Below are 17,766 nucleotides of genomic sequence, written 5' to 3'. Positions count from 1 at the left end.
AGAGTGTGAAGCTTTTTTGTAGACGCTCTTGTTTTATTAAAAATGCACAGATTAGGCATCTAAGGAATACTTTTTGTTATCTTACCAGAGACAAGTTACCCAACAAAATGATAGGCACCGAAGTTCCTGTAATTGTTAAGGTCGTTTTTGAATAATGGCATGATGAATTTTAACCCATGAAACCTATCCAGTTGGAAAAAATGGAATAATTACTGAGATAAGACATTGCAATCTGAAAAACCCAACAGATGTAGGTTAGAAATAATAATTTCTTCATGAGAGCACCTGCTGAAAGACATGAACAAGGACACCAAACATTTAGACACTAAAATTTAAAAATAGAGGGAAGATGAGTATAATTGAAATGCCAAAGATTGATAGAGAGTAAGTAGAAATAGTAAAAATTTTATTAGAGAGCAGATGTAGAATATTCTTTCATAGGAATATAATTTGCTGGAGCCTGAGTTCCGTCTATCAACTATAGCAATCATACATATTTTACAATGTGATTATGATAAAACTTTAAAGGCCTCATCTTTTGTTTCAATAATATCAATTTAAAGAGAACTTTTATCTATTTCAACATTAAAAGAATATTAAATTAAGGGTTTATCTCTTCAACAGCCTGGATCATAGCTTTATAGCCCCTATTAAAGAATGTTGTTAAATGCCTGTGATTCCTGAATAGATAGGGGTTTGACTTGTAAAATGTATTGTGATTTAGAGTAGACTTAATTAACACGTATGTCTTTTCATAAAGGAAGTAAGATTATTTTTTGGTGACTTATGTTCTTCATTTCTAGCATGAGGAAACACTGATACTATGAACAGGCTTTGTGAGTACAGAATTGCGTGTATAAAAGGTAGCCATATGATTGCACATATGTAAGGTAGCCATCCATTGTGTTCTAATCCAAACTGTTAACCACAGGAAATAGTAACATGATAACATGATGTTATGTTATTGGATTCAGGAAAGAATGAAACATGATTCCTTTATTTAATAGATGTTTGTTGATTTCAGCTCTGTGCTAGACATTGTTCTAGGTGCTATGAATTCAACAGTCAACAAGACTCTGCCCCAAAACTTCCATTCTAGCGAAACTTGCTCAAACATTCCTGGAGGCACCACCATACTAGGGAAGACAATCAGAGGTAATTCAGTCTCTCATTTTTAATTATATCAACAGAATATAGAGGCCTGAAAACACATCTTTCCATTAACTTCTCTATTCTTCCATTAAATAACCTTTCCTCCCTCATTAACAATGCATAGTTTATTTCCTAAGTAGCCTAATAAAGACTTAACCTAAATTGATAAAGTTCATCAACCTATTGTAAGACAAGGTCACCAGAAAAACTATGCTTTTCTCCTTAGGAATAATGAAACTTTCATAATTCCATGAACATTTGCTAAATTCTTGCCTTGCATCATTGACATTATTTATAGATTGACTACTTGCACAAATTCCAATGATTTCATAATGATAAAATTTTAAAATCTTGTGGAGGGAGTTCTTGTTTCTCCCAGTGGAATGTAGATTTATAGAGTATTAGAACCAGCATAGACCGAAGGGATCATCCCGTTGCGGTCAACTTAGAGATGAAGATCCTGGGCCCGGAGAAGGTAAGTGATGGGTGATGGAACAGCTCAGTGATGCCAGAGTGGTCGTTGTTGGAGACTTGGTCGTAGGACGAGGTTCAGTGCTCACCCTGTGATGTGTGGTTTTCTGATTGAGCTTCTGGTCATTTATCCTAGGTTGCAGAACGCCCTGGTAAAGAAGAATTTTGTTCTCCTCCCTATGCTCATTACGAAGTTCCCCCAACTTTCTATCGATCGGCCATGCTCCTTAAGCCCCAGCTGGGATTGGGTGCAATGTCACGATTACCGTCTGCCAAGAGCAGGATCCTGATTGCGAGTCAGAGGTCTTCAGCGGGTGCCATCCACCCTCCGGGAACCATAGCCGCAGCTGCCAGTCTCTACAATTCCGACCCTGCAGGTAACCGATGCAGCAGGGACTGCTTTTCCTGCTGTGCTTTAAAATAGTGAACGAATAAAATGAGGGTAGCTGTCTAAAGTAGGAGTGCCTTTCCTTCTTTAGAAGGGCTTTTCTCCTTTCTTCTGTTTGATTGTAGATATGGACACTTGTCAAGACTCCTCTATCTACCACTGTCTTCCTCTGCATCACCCTTAAAATGACGGCCCTTGTAATCACCACTTTACAGCTTTTAGTTTCTCCCTTCCCTGATACATCTTACAGACCAGCGTTCAAAAAATTGTTTCTATAAAGGGCTGCATAGTATTAATAAATATTTTAGGCTGTCTGGGCCATAATGATCTGTGTTGTAAGTACTTAGCATGAAAGTAGCCAGAGACAGTGTGTGCATGCATGGGTGCAACTGTGTTTCAACACAGCTTAATTTGCACAAACAGATACAGGCACACCTTGGAGATGCTGTGGGTTCAGTTCTAGTATTTGCCTCATGCAGTAAAGCGAGTTTTGAGGTGGGTTTTTTTTTTTTGTGGTTTCTCAGTGTACCTAAAAATTATGTTCCTGCTGTGTGTGCGGTCTCTCAGTCATGTCCAACTTTGTGAACCCATGGACTGTAGCCTACCAGGCTCCTCTGTCCATGGGATTTTCCAGGCAAGAGTACTGGAGTGGGTGGGGTAGCCATTCCCTCCTCCAGGGGATCTTCCTGACCCAGGAATTGAATTCATGTCTCCTGTTTCTCCTCCATTGCAGACAGATTCTTTACCCACTGAGCCATCTGGGAAGCACTGGAGTCTATTAAATGTGCAATAACATTATGTATTAAAAAGCAGTGTATCTATCTTAATCAAGAGCCATTTATTTATCAAACATATGAACCATCATATGAGCCTTCAACAAGTCGTGCTAATAACATCAAATATGACTGATCATGGATCAGCATAACAAGCATAATAGTAATTTAAAAGTTTGAAATATTGTGAGAGTTACCAAAATGTGACATAGAAACATGAAGTGAGCAAATGCTGGTTGGAAAATGGCGCTGATAGAGTCCTCGAGGGGGGTTGCCACAAACTTTTGATTTATTAAAAAGTGCACCATTTGTGAAGTGCAGTAAAATGAGGTATGTCTGTAGGGGACTGGATTTGGCCTCCGGAGAGAGACCTTCCTGCAGGACAGCAGTGACGCTGTCATTCCTTTCAGCTTTTGCACATCTTCAACAACCCATGTTTGCCCACAGAATGGCCCTGCCGCCTGCCCCAGCCCTGTCCTGTTCTGCACTGGCTGGACCATGTCTCCCCCGCCCCACCCCGCCCCGATGTTCTCTGCTCTTCTCTTTCTGTCTCTCTGTCCCTTCTTCTGCTCATGTCATTTCCTCTAGGTTTTACTTTATTGTCCTATCTTATTACGGAAATAATGCGTACCTGTTGTAAAAAATTTTGAATATAGAAAAGTATAAAGAAGAAAATCACTGTACTTACATTTTTAATATCCAGCCAGAGTTAATACTATGGAAATTTTTCTTCCCACATGTTTCTTTCTGTGCCTGCTTTAATAGTTGAATTAATACTGAATTTTTATTTTTCCTTCTAATATTATATTGTAGGCATTTCCTATGCTGTCAGTGTTTTAGAAATATTTTAATGGCAGCATGAGATTCTGTTTTGTTCACTTATTTATTGTTTTAACAAATTCTGGGTGGTTATTATGTGCTAACAGTTGTAAATCGAGGGCTGCAACAGTGAGCAGAGAACTCCTGCCTTTGTGCAACTTAGTCTAATGGATGCAATAGACAGTAAAAAAGCACAAAGATAAATGCATCATTAGAGATTGTGATAAGTGTTAGGAAAGTGAGAAGCATAGTGCTTTGAGAAACTGCAACCATAAGAGTGTTGTATGAATGGGACAAAGGTGGTTCTGGGTGGCCTCTTGGAGGAGGTAGAAGAATGGGTGGGGAATAGAAGCAGTATTTACTTATGCAAATTGGGCTTTGCTCATTCTACACTGTCTTCCATAATGTTGCAATTTGAATCTTTGAATTTATTTGTTTTCTTTCATATTTTTCTCTTAGATTATCTGAAGTGTAGTTATTGCATAAATGCATATTCCAAACATTTTTTAAGGTTGACTTATTTTCTGGAAAACGTGTAATAATTATTTTCATACTGTTGTTGAAAGTGCTTCTCAATGCCACACTGTTGCCAGTGTTGAGTATTATCATTACAGTGATTATCACTACTACTGGTATTATTACTGTATTTCTTTTTTAAAATGTTATATTTTACTTGGCTACATCGGGTCTTAGTTGTGGCATGCAAACTCTTAGTTGCAGCCTGTGGGATTTCTGACCAGGGATCATACCCAGGCCCCTTGCATTGGGAGTGTGGAGTCTTAGCCACTGGACCACCAGGGAAGTTCCTGCCATTCTTTTATTATTGGAAGGAAACATTTTTTAATCTGTGTGTCATTTTGTTAGTTTCATTTCCTCAGGTGATTACTGGTCATCAAAGTGGTTAGTTGTTTTCTTGGCAAGCACTGCTATAAAAATCAGATTTTTTTTTACTGGTTCCCATGATATATGTGTATTATGATGGATCTACCTGCTGTTATAGGACTGCTCAGGTTAATTATGTGTTCAGTCTCTCATTCAACAATTAGTGCTGCGGGGCTGTTACATGTCAGTCTTGTTCTAGGTGTGGGATAAAGCCGTGACAACAGAAAAAAAGTCCTGGTCCTTGTTTTAGAGTTTTAGGATGGGAGTGGGCACACTTATTTTTTTAGTGGATAAATAAATCACATTGTTTATTGGGAGCGGTTGTTCAGTTGCTCAGTCATGTCCGACTCTTTGGGACCCCATGAACTGCAGCATGCCAAGCTTTACTAGTATTGAAGAAAATGAAACAGAGAAGGACAGGTAGGAAGTTTGGGACAGGAAGAAGGGAGATTCCAATTTTATTTCTTGAAGAAATAGTTTAAAATGTTTATTTAAGCATCTATTTGCATTTTCTGCTCCCTTTATGTTTTTATGGCTTTCTTGGTGGTGGTTTTATTTTCATTTATGTATATATTTTTTTGGTCATGCTGCATGGCACTCAGGATCTTAGTTCCCTGACCATGGATGGAACCTGAGCCCCCAGCATTGGGAGCGTGGAGTCTTTACCACTGGACCACCAGGGAAGTCCCAGGATTCCAATTTTAAATAAAGTGGTTGGGAAAGGCCTCCCTGAGAGATGACCTTTAGGCCAGTCCCCAAAGGAGGGCAGGGAGGAAAGAGCCAGTGCAAAGGCCCTGGGGTGGCAGGAAGGCCAGGGATGCTGGAGCTGAGTGAGGGGGCAGGGGGACGGGTTGAGAATGGGAGTAGACAGGTGATTGGCATGGAGGGGACGTGCAGGAGGGCTCAGAAGGTCATCAACCTTTGACTCTGAGTGAGGAAACCATTGAAGGCTTTGGAAGTGGGGAGGTGGGGCAATGTGATCGGAGTTTTGTGTCAACAGGACCTTTCTTCAGTCCCAGGTTGAGAGCACGCTCTAAGGGGACAGTTTGTCTGTGTTATCTCCCTTCCCTGCCCCACACACTGCCCTCAACTCTACAGACCTTGATCTGTGTCTTCAGCTCCCTGTGATGGACAGACTCTGAGCCCCTCTTGTATCTGCTCTGGCATGAACCATGCCTCCGGGCAGAGGGAGTGGCAGTGATCAGGCTCCTCTCTTCATTTTCCTTCTCCAAAGGGTCACATTCCTGTGTTGGCTGTTGCACAATTTCTTCCAAATCCTCCGTGGTAGACTCTCCCACTGGGACCCCTACCCATTCCCTATGTGTATGTGTGATAGTCACTCGGTTGTGTCTGACCCTTTGCGACCCCGTGCACTATAGCCCGCCAGGCTCTTCTGTCCATGGGATTTCCCAGGCAAGAATACTGGAGTGGGTTGCCATGCCCTCCTCCAGGGGATCTTCTTGATCCAGAGATCCAACCCACATCTTTTATGTCTCCTGAATTGGCAGGCGGGTTCTTTACCACTTTTATGTGGGGAGCATCATGGCTTTAATATGGCTTAAAAGAACCAGATATGCTGTAAATACAAGCTAGTCCACAAAGCATGTTCTCCCTGTTTCCTTGTTATAAATTAGTACTCTTTCCTAAAACCCTTAAAATTTTACAGATCTTAAAGTGACTCTGCTGAAAAATAAACCTAAGCATTTCCTTACTTTGTACATAGTTTCTTGTTTTGTGTATGATGTTTCCTGACTCTGCAGTGAGGCATAAACCTATGAAGTGTCCCTGGCAAACTCAAGATGTTGTTTAAGCACTCAAAGGACAAGAGCAGGGCTACTAGTTGCCTCCCTTTGTTGTTGTTGAGTCGCTCAGTCCTTTCCGACTCTTTTGTCACCCCATGGACTGTAGCCTGCCAGGCCCCTCTGTCCATGGGATTTCCCAGGCAGGAATACTGGAATGGGTTGCCAGTTCCTTCTCCAGGGGACCTTCCCAACCCCAGGAATTGAACCCAAGTCTCCTGCACCTTCTGCACCGGCAGGTGGATTCTTTACCACTGAGCCACTGGGAAAGCCCCAGTTACCTCCCTCTAGGTGGAATAAAATCTGTCTTAGTGAAACCTAGGATTGAATATAAAAATTGTTTGTTAAGAAAACACAATTTTTTATTAGATCCTTCACTACTAAAGAGTTAAAAGGGCAGTTCTTTCCCGAACTGTCTTTTTAGTAAATTTATATATATTTTATGTTTCTTTTTTCTGAAAAGCATCTCTCATGGCCTAATATGTTATGTAAAAATTGTTAACTTATATAGTGTACCCTATGTCAGGATATAATTTGTATTCATGGAAATAAATATACCCAGCGTTACTGAAAGCATGGCTGTTTCGTGTCAACTAGTGCACCCTGAACTATAATATTTTTTGATAGGGACAGTTAAAGTGTCAGAATAGAAGTTTTTAAAAGACAAGATGAGAATACTTTACTCTATAAATAACCAGAGAAGTTCAATCAGAAAAGGTAAATTGAGACAATTTTTTTCAACTTATTTTGTTATGAATTCTTCTTGTGAAAGTAAATTTTATTTCAGAGCTCAAAATACTGGGTAAACTTGTCTCTTTGGTAAATTTTTTCAAAAGGCAGGTTGAATCCTGCCAAATTTTAAAATGTAGGCTGTCAAGTTAATGTAACTTATATTGAAAAACAAGTAAACTTGATTGGAACAATTTAAAACAGAAGCACAGTAGTAATTTTTGAAGAGTCTGAGCGGTCATGCTTATGTCAGAATGGAAGCTCATAGTATAGTGACCAGTGTTTGGAATGTAATCAATGAATCCAGTATCTCTCACCTGGCCTCCCAGGTCTCCAAGGCCAGGTCTCGCTGCTGGAGCCTGTTTGCATCTCTTTCTCTCTTTTCATGCTGGTCTCCGTACCCCCACCCCATGGCCTCCTTTCAGTTCTTCATGCATTTCAGCCCCTTTCTGACAAAAGGCTTCTGTGGTCAGAACGCCTTCTAGAACACACTTCCTCCAGCACACTCCAACACCTGTCTTCTCCTTCAGGTTTCAACATAAATGTCATGGCTCCAAGGACTTCCCTGGTGATCCTGTGATTATTCACCTCCCAATGCAGAAGTACAGGTTCGATCCCTGGTTGGGGAACTAAGATCCCACATGCCTCATGCCCCAAAACCGAAACATAAAACAGAAGCAATATTGTAACAAATTCAATGAAGACTTTAGAAGTGGCCCACATCAAAAAAAATCTTAAAAGACATAAATATCATGACCCCGGAAAGAAACCTGACTGTGATCCCCCTATTCAGGGCCCCTTCCCAATTAGGTACTTTCTAACACATTTTCCTGTTTGTCTCCTTCACTGATTTATATCATGGCCTGAAATTATCTTATTTTGCCTTTGCACACTGGCCATCTCTCACCCCACTGCAGTGCATAGTCTATGAGAAAAAGTGAAAGTCACTCAGTTGTGTCTGACTCTTTGCGACCGCATGGTCTATACAGTCCATGGAATTCTCCAGACTGGAACACTGGAGTGGGTAGCCTTTCCCAGGGGATCTTCCCAACCCAGGGATCAAACCCAGGTCTCCCACATTGCAGGCAGATTCTTTATCAGCTGAGCCACAGGGAAGCCTGAGAATGCTAGAGTGGGTAGCCTATCCCTTCTCCAGTGGATCTTTCTGACCCAGGAATTAAACCAGGGTCTCCTGCATTGCAGGCAGATTCTTTACCATCTGAGCCACCAGGGAAGCCCAGTCCATGAGAACAGGCATTTAGAACTGCAATATCTATTGAATAAACGTTAACAGTAGCAGCAGCAGTGGGAGCTCTTGTGTGTGGGTTTTTTTTTTTTTTTTTTTTCCATCATTAGGGAAAGTTGATAAAGTGCTGAGATGATTTGGAGCAGAATCAGGCAAATTAAGGGCAGATAGTAAATATTTTAAGCTTTGTGGGCCAAACAGCCTCTGTTACAACTACTCCACTCTGCCATCATTAGAGCAGAAGGGCCACGCCAAGTGAATGAGCGTGGCCGGGTTCCAGTAACGCTCTTTTTACGAAAACAAACGGCCAACCTGTGCACTGTAGTTTGCTGACTGAATGCAGTTTCAGAGAATCACCAGTGTTTGAGATGTTCACATCATTCCTTTATCCAATATTTTATTCATTCTGCTGTTGAGCAGAGGTTTTCTGGGGACCTGGTGTGGGCCAGGTGCTGGTCTGTGTTTGGGATGCACAGATTAAATGTATAGCCCACACTTGGCAAAAATATATAGAGAGATATCAGTAATTACAATAGGAAGAGAGATGCATTTGATAGAGATTTTCAGAATGCACGTGAGCGGGGTACCCAACTCAACTAGGGCAGGTGGGGGCTCTGGAAGGCTTTTCCAGATGAGGAGGTGAGATGAGTTTTGCAGGATGAATAGGAGTTTATCGGAAGGGGTAAAGGTAGCATGCGTATACCTGTCAGAGAGAGAGGTCGTGAGTTTGGTGATGCAGATCCCTTACAGGGACCAATTACTCAACCAGAAGTACCGGAAAATGCTTTATAGGGTGGGGGTGGACACTTAGGCATTGGACACAGACAGGGCTCAAGGTTCCTTGGGGACATTTGGGTAGAAATCTCCAAAGGGCAGAAATGGGACCTGGAGAGAGGTCTATGCCAAAGGTCAACATGGGCGTTGTTGTTCCCCCTGCCCCCCCCATGTGAGCAAATGGGCAAGAGAGGGAGAACAGAATAAGGAAGAGGTCACGAAGGGGACCGTGTGCCCGCATCTAAGGGGAAGCTGAAGGGAGAAGCCTGCAAGAGGCAGGACACCCACTGCAGGTGATTGGCTGGTGGGGGACATGGGGGGAAATGCATTGTTTGAGTCTAATGAAGAGGGAGCCTCCAAGGCAGAAAAATGGTCAAATCCGTCTCACAGGAGACAGGACAAGTGAAAATGCAAAGCGGCGGTTGGGATGGGGAATTAGGAAGCAGTTGGTGACCTAGTTTTGAATGAGCAATTTTAGTAGAACATGGGGGCGGAAGTCACATATTAGTGAATTGAGAAGTGAATGAAAAGTGAGGGAGTAGAAGCAATAAGAATAGACTCCTGTTTCTAAAAACACCCCGGTGGAGAAGAGAGCACAGTGCTCGCTGCCAGGGAAGGGGGCTTGTGTTTTGTATTGTTGTTCAGACTGTGACCCAGGGGATCTTCCCGACCCAGGGTCAAACCCATGTCTCCTGCCTTGGCAGGCAAATTCTTTACCACCGAGTCACCTGGGAGGCCTCCCCCCCGCCCAAATGAAAAATAGAATGAAAATAATTTATTGGCATCATTTATGTGCCATATCATTATTTTAATCATGGTTTTACTTAATTTCATGAGAACTGTATAGCATCTACCAAGAAAAATTTAAATCCGATGGGAAAACATCCCTGTAATGACAAACCAACAGTGAAATTCCTGAGATGGTCACAGAGATGAAGAAGGAAATGGCAGCCCACTCCAGTATTCCTGACTGGATGGACAGAGGAACCTGGTGGGCTACAGTCCCTGAGGTCACGAAGAGTCAGATACAACTCAGCACGGACACTTGCACATGTGGTCAAGGAACATCTGGCATAACTGTGGTTCCTTTGGGGTCTTAATGACACTGGATGACCTTGGGACATATCTCGGAGGCTCCCGAAGAGCATTCAACGTGTTCTGGCATTTGTATTATTAATAGTTTATCTCTCAGTATCACCGTTACTACATACTGCTAAAATGAACATTGGTAGTGGCTGTGTTTGTATTGTGTGTTTGGCCATCCCAATTTTGGTTTACTTTTGTTGTGACTGAGCGTGCCTAATAATGGCCTGTAGGAATGACTACAAATGCAGATTTCCTCAGCCAGGACCCAGAGACAGCTTGGGTTGGGTCACAGGGTTAACAACTATTCTACTTATTTGGACAGACACTTTTCGTATACATAATAAATATTGAGCACCTACTGTGTGTCAAGTTGTATTAGGCCCTTAGGATACAACCGTGAATAAGACAGACGAGATCCACAGGCAGTTATGATGCAGCGTGATTTAGTGCTGTGACCGCAAAGTCTTCTGGGCCCAGGAGAACAGAGGAGGGGATCTAACCCCAAATTGAGGGGCAGGAAAGTTTCTCGGGTGTAGTGTGGCATGAAGGAGTGAAGGATTTGATGTTGTTCTTGTGGAACTTCCCTGCCTCTTTCTCCTGGGATGGATGTGTTGTTTCCTTGTTTGTTTTGCTGGAGTACATCCTTGGTAATTTCCAGAGAGAGTTCAAGGAAAGCAAACTCACTGAGATTTTGCCTTTCTGAAACTATCTTCAGTCTGCCCTCACTAGATCAAATAGCATTTTCCGGGTTGAAAATGAGTTTCTTTCAAAACATGCAGACTTCCTAGCATTGCTCAAAAGAAACATGGTGCCTATCTGATAATATTTTTGGGGGGTGAGGGTAGGAGACCTGCTTTTATTTCTCTCCAAAAGCTTTAGAATCTAGTCCAACTCTTACATCCATATGTGACCACTGGAAAAACCATAGCCTTGATTAGATGGAACTTTGTTGGCAAAGTAATGTCTCTGCTTTTTAATATGCTGTCTAGGTTGGTCATAACTTTTCTTCCAATGAGTGAGCATCTTTTAATTTCATGGCTAAAGTCACCATCTGCAGTGATTTTGGAACCCAGAAAAAGACAGACTGTCACTGTTTCCACTTCTCAGTGAGTGAAGTCACTCAGTTGTGTCTGACTCTTTGAGATCCCATGGACTGTAGCCTACCACGTTCCTCTGTCCATGGGATTTTCCAGGCAAGAGTACTGGAGTGGGTTGCCATTTCCTTCTCCAGAGGATCTTCCCAACCCAGGGATCGAACCCAGGTCTCCTGTATTGTAGGCAGACGCTTTGCCGTCTGAGCCACTTCCCAACCAGAGATCAAACCCATACCTCCTGCGTTGGAAGGCCAAGTCTCAACCCCTGGACTGCCAGGGAAGCCTCTGTAGTTTTTCTTACATGTTCTCTCTTTCTTCATGCTTTTCCTCATTTTAGACAGTCTCACTGGGCTTTATTTTCTAATGCTTCTCTTGAAAGCCTTGTCTTGGCATGTCTTCCTGATGTCTGTGTCTTTTCATAGCAGATTTCTGTTTCTTTTATTGTTGCAACATCTTCCCAAATTTCTCTAAGGGTGCCTCTTTCAAGATATTTCCTGTTTCCTGAATTCTCTCTGTAGTCTCAGGGGCAGATTCTGTTTCTCTCAATTTTTTGGTTGCTTGGGTTATGCTGGAAGCTCTTCTCAAAGTCTTTGTGATCAGTCACGCTTGCTGTTGACTTAGATGAACTTGAAGTCCATTTGTTCGCACTCTATAGGAGTCTGTTTCCCCGCACCCTGGGGCTTGGCTTGGGTGGGCAGGTGGAAGGTAAATTCCTGGTGCTGGGTGCTGCATGGGCAGATGAAGGCCAGGGGAATAGGGTTGTCTCCTTCCCTGTCTCAGCCTCTCCCCCCCTCCTTCCCGGGATCCGAGGCTCTGTGGCCCTGGCTGTCCGGCTGGAGGTCAGCGCGCACTCCCTCTACTGCAGCACGGACGGCTCTTCTGGCTGCTGCAGCCTGCTCGTCTCCTCTGCCCGCCAGCCAGGGACCTCTGTTTCTGTTCCAGAAATTGTTGAAATAGCCGCCTCAGTAAGTAGCTCTTTTCTCTCTCTTGTCCTAGGTTTAAATGTGTAAATTGCTTAAGAGAAAGAAGTCAGTAAATGTTAGCTCTTATTATGAACTGTACTTCTTCAAATTGAGTGACTCGGACTTTAAGGCATCTTTGGTAACAAAGGGACAAACTGCCTGCGTTCTGTCCACCGCCGCGAGCTGGCAAGTCTCCTTCTCCCCGTAATCTAGTCACCAGCACCTCGGAGTGTGCTACTCAGTAGTGTGAGATGGCTGCTTCCTCAGGCTTGTAGAAGAATTCTGAGAACTGTGCTGTTGAATGCATTCCGTAGAGATGCTATGTCATCATAATCTCCTGAGTCTTTTCCTTAGCCAAGAGTGCAGGGGCTTTGATTTTTTTCCTCTGTTTTGCAGTGCGGCAGCCAGTTATCAGAAAACAGATGATTCAAGGGCATTTTTTCATAAAAATATTGTTCCTTTCAGTGAGCTTTGAGATGCTGATGGTTTCCCCGAGAATCACGGGTATAAATAGAATCTAAGGCTTTCTCCATCCACACATATACCCACAGCAGTTTAGAAGCGTCGGTAGGTTTAGAGTCATTTGCAAATAATTGACTAACTCTGCCATTTCTGTAGGGTGTCCTCGTACAAGGTCACCTGTATTTGACATCTCTTTTTAAACAACTTCTAAACGTACTCAGATCTGTCCATCAAAAGTATGGCATTTGTAGTATTTATATTACTTGTCCCTTCCTCAAATGTCCTTCTATTTGCAGCATTCTCTCAAGCCTGCACCCGACCCTCCGCTTTCCAATTTCCATATCTTACCCAAAGCCTTTTAGGAATTTATACACTGACCAATTATGTATAGAGAGGTCAATGCTCCCTAGTGGTGATTTAATTCTTCTACGGTGGAAAATTCATCACTGGATGTTTGTGAATCTCTGGATGAAATCCAGCCACTTAAGGTGAGGCAGCAAGATATAAACAGAAATGCAGATGCAGATACTCAGATCCTAGTTAGACTTAATAATGCAAAAATGCTTGGTCTCAATGTTTTAGAGTACTATAAGAAAGTAAAACTCAAAATTTGGACCTCCGTTAAAGACATACTGCATACATAGGTTTATTTGGTTTTGCAGATTACTTATTGCTCAGTTAGCAGTATTCTGTTTTTACCTTTGGATCCATCCCTTTGCAGCTTTAAAAACGTGAACCAAACCAAACCAACTAAAACAACTTTCACTAGTTCCCTTTCTAGCCTGGGTATTAAATAATGCCAGTGACCTGGATTGCGGACAGACACACCTGTCATGAGATGAACATGAAACTTAAAAATAATTTCAGGCATTGCTTTAGATTTTCCTGAAGTCTCATCAAAGGGTTTTATTGTCATCTCTTTGCTTCATCATTGGACGTGTATTTCTGAAAGTGACCTAGATCTGATCTTTACCCAGAAGCCCTTTCTTAATTTTGATCTTGTTTATCATTTAGAGACGCTTTGAATTTTCAATGTGTTGTAACTTCTTAACGTTTAACCATTACTTTATGTTCACATCTTTAGCTTGTCTCTCCACTCTTCTTTTCTACCAGAATGGTAAGAAGCTTCTAGCATCTTCATCTCTCTGCCTGGAAATCTCCTTGGCCAGAGTCCTCCTTTAGATGCAATTTCTACATTCCATGCCACAGCAGGTAACATTGTTGCTAAACTTTCAGCCACCCTTAACAGAGATTCACTTTCCATCACTTCCCTCACTTGAAACCCTCACCAGCAGCTTCCTCAAAGGGCTTCCTGGGAGTGGCTGTCTTAACCACTGGAGCCCCAGGGAAGCCCCAGGATATGCATTTCTAGATGCAGTTTCTGTCATTATAATGGGTAGATGGTTTTATCCTCATTTTTCTTTTTTCCGTTATAATTTGTGTATTTACTTTGGTTGCTCTGGGTCTTCGTTGCTGCGCGGCAGACTTTCCCCTAGTTGCGGTGAGCAGGGGTGCTCTCTAGTTGCCTGTGCGGGCTTCTCATTGCAGTGGCTTCTCTTGTTGCAGAGCAGGGGCTCTAGCCTCATGGCTTCAGTGGTTGCCGCTCATGGGCTCTAGAGCGCTGGCTCCGTAGTTGTGGCTCACAGACTTAGCTGCTTTGTGGCACATGGGATCTTCCTGGACCAGGGAGCAATCCCTGTGTTGCATTAGCAAGTGGATTCTTACCCACTGCACCATCAGGGAAGTCCTGTCCTCATGTTTTATATGAGGAAACGGATTCAGAGAGTTTGAGTCTATCCTGAGCTTATACACTTGATGTTACCATCAAACCCTGACCTTTAGTACAATCCTGAAACCTGCCACTTCCTTTCTTTCTATAATTGTGTCTTTCTCCTCTTCTGTGGGATGGTTGCAGCTTTCACATTAAAAATTTTTGCTTATTATTTCCCAACGTGGAGGAAAAAGCAGCTGCTGTTTATTCTTATTCGAGAGTAAAATGAGAGAGGATTTCTTCCCCAGCTACTTGAACAAAGCGAACCACCTCTCTACAAAGTATCTGTGAAACAAAAAAACTGTTTTTAAAAGCAACTGGGAAGAACTATAATAAAATTTTTTTAAAGAGGATAGTTTGATTCATATAATGTGTTGTTCTATGTGTATAAATGTACCAGAAAAAACCCACTTTAGATATAAAATAAGGAGAAAATGGGCCTTGAATGAAAACCCTGGGTCATTCTACTTGATGATTTTGCCTTTCTTCAGTTCTTTTCTTCCCATTGCGCTTGGTCTGGCCTCTGTTTTGGGCCTGTTTGTCCCCTTATTCTACACCGCGGTTATTTATCAACAGATGTCTCTCCTTCCAGTAGGTTGTAAGCCCCTCTTGGGGACCACTGCTTTGTTTCTGAATTTCCCACAATGCCTCTAAAGTGCCTTGACCATGATGCTGTCTGTGAATGCATATTGAATTGGATGGATATCCATTTGCATTCTTAAAGTTTTTTTTTTTTTTTTTACTACCTGAGATGTCAGAAACATGGGGCAACAATGGATGGACTGTTATCAATATAGTTTTGAGCCATAAAGCACCATAATCTCGTTCTAGTTGATTGAGATATTGCTAGCATTCCAAAGTCATATTTGAAGGAGAATCAATACAAAAGGGGAAAAGGTAAGAACAAATACAACTTTTCATTTTCCCTCTAAATGTGAAGATTTGCGTTCTTCAAAGGATTCATCTTTCAAAGGAAAACCAGGATTACTTTGAAAGAGTGACACATCTTTTTAGCACTTAATAGCAGAAAAATCTCTTTTGTTGTTCAAATAGGAGTTTGTATCTTTTGTGGCGGGGGGGCAAAATCTTGACAGAATGTAGAGCCTTGGTGAAAATAAAAGACGTAAGCACACATAAGCTCCTTTGCATGGGATTTGAATATTTGATTCTAGAGGTTTTCTGTAAGTGTTTAAATTAATTTTTGGAGTTATTTAATTTCCCCATTATGGTCATATTCATTTGGAAGAGACTTTGATCTGCCATGCAGAGCGTCTCTTCCATCTGCCTATTAGAAGGGGTTTTTGTGGAGGACTCACAATGACAGACCAAGTCCTCTGTCTGTCACAGCCCTTTGAAAGTGAAGATGCTAATAGAATTTGTGACATTCATTGCTGTAGCTCAGTGTAAGCCTGTTACTGAACACAAGAATTATTTATTCTTTAAAAAACTTCTGTTTTAATATAACAGCTCCATTGATATATAATTCATAGGCTAGATAGGAGTCACCCTTTTAAAGGATGCAGTTCAGTGGTTTTTAGTCTATTCACAGAATTGGGCAACCACAGCCACCATCAATTTCAGAACATTTTTATAGAAACCCTGTGCCTGTTATCATACCCTCCCCTTTCCCCCAAACTCCAGCCCCTGGCAACCATTAACCTACTTCCTGTCTCTATAGATTTGCCTACTCTGGACATTGCATATAATTGAATCATGCAACATGCAGCCTTTTGTGTCTGGCTTCTTCCATTTGTTTTAAGGCAGCGGTCCCCAACCTTTTTGGCAGCAGGGACCGAATTCATGGAAAACAATTTTTCTATGAACTGGGGAGCGGTGGGGGGATGGTTTCGGGATAATTCAGGTGTGTTACATTTATTGTGCAACTTTATTTCTATTATTCTGTTATTATTATGTGAGCTCCACTTCAGGTCATTAAGCATTAGATTCTGGAGATTAGGGACTCCTGACTTGATATTTTCACGATTCGTCCATATTGTAGCCTGTATCAGTGCCTCAGTCCATTTTATGGCTAAAAAGTGCTGAGTGTGTTGGCCTTCCTCAGTTAACGCTCCTTTGTGTTGTTTCCACTTTTTGTCACTTGTGATTTATGCCAACGCGCGCTCTCTCTCTCTTTCCTTCTCCCCTCTATCCTCCGTCTTTTTTCCCTTTGTTGTTTTTCCTGGAGGTTCTTGTGCTCTGCTTGTATCGATGTGTTTCTTCCAGAAAGCTTCAAACCAACATCCTCTGGGGTGGGACCTCCCTGTGGCAGTGGTTGCTTTATGGGATGTCAGGACCCTGGGTGGGTTTGAGTTAAGCTCTTTGGTGTCCACAGAGATGCCATGGGTATTCTTTTCAATAACCTTGAGGATTGGGCTTCCCTGGTGGTTTAGCTCTAAAGATTCCACCTGCAGTGAAGGAGATTCAGGAGACTTGGGTTCAATCTCTGGATCAGGAAGATGCCCTGGAGGAGGGCACAGCAACCCACTCCAGTATTCTTGCCTGGAGAATCCCATGGACAGAGGAGCCTGGTGGGCTACAGTCCATGGGGTCACAAAGAGTCAACACAACTGAGCAACTAAACCACCACCAGCACCTGGGGATCAGATTTCTGTGTGACAGACGCACAGGTGGCGCAGGTACTGCTGAGCCGTCTGCTCTTAGAAGTGCAGACCTCTTGGCCTTTTCTCTTCTTTTTCACCCTAATGGCTGCTTTTTCTTGAATGACTACCCTGTGGGCCGCTATATGACAAGGTAGCCTTTCCCTGAGCCAAGCAGCAGTCCCAACTCCTTTCCGAGACATGCACATGGGTCCTGGCAGAGATACGTGACCCAAGGTTACTCTCAGAAGGGCCCCAGTCCAATCGCATAGTCCTATTTCTAAAAGGAGAAGTCAGGAAACCACAGTTGTACAGACCCCACTTTCTCTGGGCACAGGCGTGACCCCAGCCTCCCCCTCGGGGTTGCTGCTACCAGAGGAAGGGGCTCTATAGGCCAGCCTGGAGTCTTTTGGTTCTCTCTGTATCTCCACACCTTGTTGTCCAGCCACGTGACCCCACAGACTGCAGCACACCAGGTTTTCTTGTCCTTCTCCCTTTCCTGGCGTTTGCTTAAACTCATGTTCAAGATGCTTTCTTTATGTAGACTGTTCACTGAAATTTTTACACCTTGAATTTTCTTTTTTTTTTTAAATGGACGGTCCATTTCTTAAATTAATAGGCAACCTGATTGTGCTTTCAATAGATAATGAAGAGTTAATTATAGTGTAAGAACACCAATGAAGAGTCTGAACACAGTGAATATGACTGCAGTGAAAGTTAAGTGGCTTGACTAGGAATATTATACAGAACAACAGGCTGCT

General features: G+C 42.5%; 1 protein-coding gene across 2 annotated transcripts in view; it reads left to right on the top strand.

Annotated features, from left to right (window-relative positions):
* Nucleotides 1-17,766, top strand: part of MTUS2 (microtubule associated scaffold protein 2) — a 247,571-nt gene that overhangs the window by 4,690 nt on the left and 225,115 nt on the right. For both annotated transcript variants that reach the window (XM_065902032.1, XM_065902031.1), the window contains exon 2: nucleotides 1,760-2,000. In XM_065902032.1, the coding sequence (XP_065758104.1) occupies nucleotides 1,760-2,000 (241 nt within the window). The remainder of the gene's footprint in view (nucleotides 1-1,759; nucleotides 2,001-17,766) is intronic.

Source organism: Muntiacus reevesi, chromosome 11 (genome assembly GCF_963930625.1).
Source record: "Muntiacus reevesi chromosome 11, mMunRee1.1, whole genome shotgun sequence".
In the NCBI taxonomy this organism is placed as follows: domain Eukaryota; kingdom Metazoa; phylum Chordata; class Mammalia; order Artiodactyla; family Cervidae; genus Muntiacus; species Muntiacus reevesi.
The sequence above is the reverse complement of the archived record's forward strand: the minus strand, read 5'-3'. Positions and strand labels throughout refer to the sequence as shown.